The sequence below is a fragment of the Protopterus annectens genome, chromosome 8.part0 (genome assembly GCF_019279795.1).
Source record: "Protopterus annectens isolate FY-2018-M chromosome 8.part0, PAN1.0, whole genome shotgun sequence".
NCBI lineage: Eukaryota > Metazoa > Chordata > Ceratodontiformes > Protopteridae > Protopterus > Protopterus annectens.
The window spans coordinates 1,115,585,478-1,115,591,118 of NC_056741.1; the positions used below are offsets into that span (position 1 = coordinate 1,115,585,478).

The 5,641-nt window shown below is 42.1% G+C and overlaps 1 protein-coding gene across 1 annotated transcript in view; it reads left to right on the top strand.

Moving 5' to 3' along the window:
• Positions 1-5,641, top strand: part of HAX1 (HCLS1 associated protein X-1) — a 254,053-nt gene that overhangs the window by 151,913 nt on the left and 96,499 nt on the right. The window contains exon 6 of the mRNA XM_044079376.1: positions 5,336-5,489. Within this exon, the coding sequence (XP_043935311.1) occupies positions 5,336-5,489 (154 nt within the window). The remainder of the gene's footprint in view (positions 1-5,335; positions 5,490-5,641) is intronic.

Genomic DNA, 5,641 nt, shown 5'->3' on the forward strand with positions numbered 1-5,641 from the left:
TTCAACCCATTATCAATTCTCTGCATTGCCCTTTGGCTTATCTACTGCGCCCAGAGTATTCACGAAATGCTTGGCATCAGTAATTGCCTACTGCAGACTTCAAAGGATACAAATATACCTTTATTTGGACGACTGCCTGATCCAAGCGGACAGCAAGCACATTCTTCTGAAACATCTGGCTTGTGTAATAATGTTATTGAACTCTCTGGGATACACAGTCAACAAAAAGAAATCAAGGCTAATACCCTCTCGGAAGATAATTTTCCTGGGTGCCAATTTAGACACAAACACCCAGATGGCCTACCACACGCCAGAGAAGCAGGGGCAACTAATTCAATACTTCAGAACACTAGCAAATTGCACCAGGCTGACTGCAAGGAAAATCCTGCAGGCTCTGGGATTCTTGGCATCTTGCATCTTACTAATCCCATGTGCAAAGCTGCATATGAGGAAACTACAATTGTACCTGAAAAACCTATGGTCTCAACACAGCCACAGTTTGGAAACAATAATACCACTAATTCCATGTCTGCAAAAGGAATTTCTGTGGTGGGCTCAAGCATGTCAAACAAACACAGGTCTTTCATTCAGCAAGCCTCAAGCAAATCAAGTCATCACAACAGGCCTGACTACGCCTGGGGGTGCACATGACAGACCGGTGCATTCAGGGCAAATGGTCCCAAAAAGAAAAGCACCTTCACATCAATCAATAAGAAATGCTAGCAGTAATAAATGCTATTATAGCTTTCAAGGACCTTCTACAACCAGGTCAACTATTGATAAGAACGGACAACACCACAGTTATGTGGTACATAAACAAACATGGAGGAACACATTCTTACCCCCTATGCAGACTGGCCATGTCACTTTGGAACATGGCCATGGACTTACAAATGGAACTACAAGCACAGTACTTGCCAGGCAAGGAAAACACGCTGGCAGACAACCTAAGCAGGAATATGACAGATCCACACGAATGGAAATTGCATCCAAAAGTTTTTACAGAAATAATCCAAGAATGGGGAAGGCCAGACATAGATCACTTTGCCTCCCACAAGAATCATCAATTGACAAAATTCTGCTCAAGGATCTTCCATCCAAAGGCCTGGAGAGTGGACGCTCTTTCCTTCAGTTGGACATCAATGACAGTTTATGCCTTCCCTCCTCTTCCTCTGCTGCCCAAAGTTCTATTAAAGACCAAAGCAGACAGACCAAAGATGATCCTCATTGCTCCAGACGGTACCCACTCCTGAGGAGCCTGACGCATTCCCCACCATGGACCCTGCCTTTAATGCCGCTTCTTCTGACTCAGCACAGTTTCAAAACTCTTCACAGCCAGCTAAAAACACTCAGTCTAGCCGCATGGAAGATTCCTTAGCATCACAACAGGCCCTACTCTCCAAGGAGGTGCAGGATGTCATTTTGGAAGCCAGAAGGCCATCAACTAGAAAAGCTTACTCCGCAAAATGGAAACGTTTTTGTGTCTGGAATGAGAAAAAGGGCCAGGATCCTGGAAAACTGAATTTACCTCAAATACTACAATATTTGGCTGAATTGCTAAGCAGTGGACTGACTTTCTCCTCCATCAAAATCCATGCCTCAGCCATTTCTGCAGAATACAACACTGATCCACCTTTATTCTCTCACCCTCTCTTAAGACAGTTCCTCAGAGGGGCTAAGAATTTAAGGCCTCCAAGGAAACCTCCAATACCTGCTTGGGATCTTAATTTCATTCTGGAAAAACTGACCTTGCCTCCCTTTGAGCCAGCTGCCCCATCAGATTTGCAATATTTGTCCTGGAAAACAGCTTTCCTTCTGGCTATCACCTCAGCTCGTAGAGTTTCAGAACTACAGGCTCTCATGGCTGTCAAGCCTTTTATCATCTTCCATCAGGAACAGAGTTTCCTTACGAACCAACCCGTCCTTTATGCCTAAAGTGGTATCCAGGGTAGCTTTAAATCAGGCCATACATTTACCTACTTTTTATCCTAATCCTCAAAACAAAGGGGAGAGATTACTACATTCCTTGGACATCCACAGACAACTGCGTTATTATTTGGACAGAACAAAGCCTTTCAGAAAATCAGAACAGCTCTTTGTGGCCTATGCGGTAGGAGCTCAAGGGAAGCCAATTTCCAAACAGACAATCTCAAAATGGATAGCCCACTGCATACGCTTCTGCTATTCCTTTCATGGCAAAACTGTTCCTACAGGCATTAGAACTCATTCCACCAGGGCCACAGCCACCCCTGCAGCCTTCCTCAGAGGAGTTCCTACCAAGGATATTTTGGAAGCAGCCACTTGGAGTTCTGTGCATACCTTCTCCAAGCACTGCAACTTACTATTATACTCCAAATCTAGAGCAGGCTTTGCCACTGCAGTCTTGCAGGGCATTTTGGCTCCTCCTAGTTCCACCTAGTGACTACCACCCCTTTCTTAGCTTTGGGATTCTACCCATCTGTTATGACTGCAGCTGTATGCACGATGAACATAGTACAGTTTTGTACCTACCATAAATGTAGATGTTCGAGTGCTAATACAGCTCCAGTCCAGGTTTCCCTCCCTCCTTCCCCTCTTGGGACAGGCCTATAGGCTAACACATCCTCTTACAACCTGATTGGGGTTTTCATTTATGATGTATTTGCTTGCAACTACTGTATTTTGATTATATTGCACTGCATTATCAAACAGATTTATGTATTGCCTTCCTTCTGGGGGCACCTGACATCTGGGGCAACTAGGAAGAAAATGGCGTCGGCTGGTTCCTTTATACCCCTGTCGCACTGACGTCAGGGAAGAAGCGACGACAACGGACGCCAGACCTAGACTTTGGAATTCGGCCGACCGAGGACCCGCCTGACGGCAGGAGAACCCATCTGTTATGACTGCAGCTGTATTAGCACTCGAACATCTACATTTATGGTAGGTACAAAACTGTACTTTACTTAAGCTTAGCTCACTGGTCGTCGTCTTCTTCTTCTTTCGGCTTTTCCTGGTTAGGGGTCGCCACAGCAGATCAGCTGTCCGCTTATGTCATCAACTGAAAATATGCTTTGTCTAGTTGGAATTTCTTGTTTTTTAAAGAAAAATAAATAATGACCTTCCTGGAGTTCTGTGGATTCATTATTCAGTCCAGAGAGTGAATGGAGGTATGAATATCCCCTTCTCATCAACATTTAATGCTTGGATAATCTGGCCCAGAGGGAAGTGAGACTAAAAGGCATCAGTGATGATTATTTTAGCAAGCTATTTCCTGGAAAGGCTTTTGTCAAAAACCTTTATCCGTTTTATCTTGCTGTATTTTCCTAGCAAGGGATGCATCGGTGTATCTTATATGGCACACTTCAAGTCATTAAAACCTGACATCAATCCAATAATGAGGTGTCACATTCTTGACTGTTGGCAGGCTGGACAGTAATTATCTGGAGCTCATAGTGAAAGAAACATCAAATCAGCAGCCTTTTGCCTTCCTCTTCCTGTTAAAGACATTTTTTCACTTTTAAATTGCGTAACTGCAGCACTGAATACTGCAGTACCCCAGTTAAATTGCCTTGAAATAGTAGTGTTGTGTATGATCTACCTTTCTTGTACTCTGATGAGACAATGCAGCCCATGTAACTAGTGCTGCAGATGTAAGTCAGTAAACAACATGACCAGCACTGTGTAGGTGTCAGTCAACATGACTGGCTGTATGCTGCATCCCTTGTCCATCCCTTCAGTAGTTTTTGCTTGCTCTAAAGTCAGTTCATTGGTGGCGTAAACAGATGCTGTACCACTTTTCTTGTATGCCAGTGCCAGTAGCCCATTTATAAATTACTTTATTGATTCCTGCTGTTATCTTGAATTAAAAGACATGGAATTTCGAAGAAGAATTCAAGGTAAAGGGTTAAGATTTATTTTATACAGACAGGTAAATGTGTAGAAATACACTCTTCTCTGAATTGACTATTGTGCTTTGCTGTTGTGGGCCACATTCTTTCTCATTTTCTGTTAGCCTAAAACACTTGGTTATGAACTGCTTCTGTCTACGCCTGCAGGATGTGTACATATTAAGATGGCATATATCTAATCCATTGCAGGGGAAGAGTTAATGATGATCATGAAAATACCACATTAAAGAAAGATGTAGTGCCAAATGGCTGGTAAAGCCAGATATCCCAGAAAGTTATTTGCTGTCTAGAAAGGTGACTAGTTGCTATGGTGGTATTCTGCCTTCTGGATTAATGCAAGTGTAATGTATGAAAATACTTCAGTGTTGGAGTGCTCAATGAGATGTGTCTTGCAAATAATGCAGCTTGCTGACATTCATTGGTCATACCATTGTGGGGTATGTCATACTTGACAGAGTGCGTAACCTGAGAGTTGTCAGTAGCAATTACTTTGTTAGTGTTCCTACACCATTGCAAACAGGTGATTCATCCACTCTTTGTGCTACATGTATGTTGACTGGCTGCAAAGAAGTAAGTTGAGGTGGCTATCCCTCATGTCCTGTTTCACTACGGTTAACCTCTGCTTGAGAATGGGTTCTGAACTGAATGGCCAAGGACAACTTTCGTCCCTTGAGAGGAAGATTTAGGATTGATACTGTAGGTCTGCTTTGAAGTTCAGAGGCTAGGTCTGGTGCATTGTATCGTAAGGCTGATGGTGGAACTCTCTCACTCATTATATAGCTACAGGAGAACATGCACACCTGACCATTTTGTCCCAGAAGAGGGAGTGCATTGTGATAGCCCTGAGTTTGTAGGAGTTTTCTTTCCCTGCTTCAGTTACAAAGCAGTGAGCAGAGTACATAAGGGAATCTCCTGTAACCAAGGGGGTCTGAACCACAGCAGCAGACTGTACCAAAAGCAAACTCTAAAACAAAACAAAAAATAGTCTTTAGTAAGTGAGTCTGACTTGGCAGAGACACAAGTCACTATGATGTGCTTTGGCTTCAAAAAATTGAGTCCTAGTAAAAAGGAGTTTGTAACTTCCAAGGGTTAGAAGGATAACTACGTTATAAACCCAAGGAAGAGAAATATGTTGAACTGAGTTTTAATAGGGCTAACATAACTGTGAAATGGAAGTATAGGTCAAAACCTTAATGACGGACTACTGCAAATTTAGAAACAGTAGAGGTTATGCCCACTTTAGATAATAGTAATGTTACTTTTTTTTTTAATTTACCTAGTTTTATTGATTTTTTTTTGTTTTGTTTCATAAATTAGTTTATTGGACAGTGCTACATCGTTACTGCCATTTTGTTAACAAAAAATAAGTCTTGTTTTGAAATCATTTCACAATTCATGTGATGCTGACCTTAAGTAAATTACTGACATGGGTATTTATGTTACAGTCTGTTGAGGAGCACAGGACAGTGAGAGACAGCCAAGGGAACGAAGAGACCACAGTTACTCGGATGAAAGGGGAACAGACATTCATAACCACCACCAAAAAGGATAGTCAGGGTAAAGAAGAAAGGACAGAGAAGATTGTCAGCATGGATGATCGTAAGTTTTGTGGCTGTTAGTGTGTCATTTTCTATTTTGGTTTACCACTTTACAATGATTAACTTGGTTGTTGTGCAATGTTTTCTTTTTCATAACTTTCCGTTATTTTGAATGCTTCTTTCACTTAGGAAGTTAATTCATTTGTATATTTA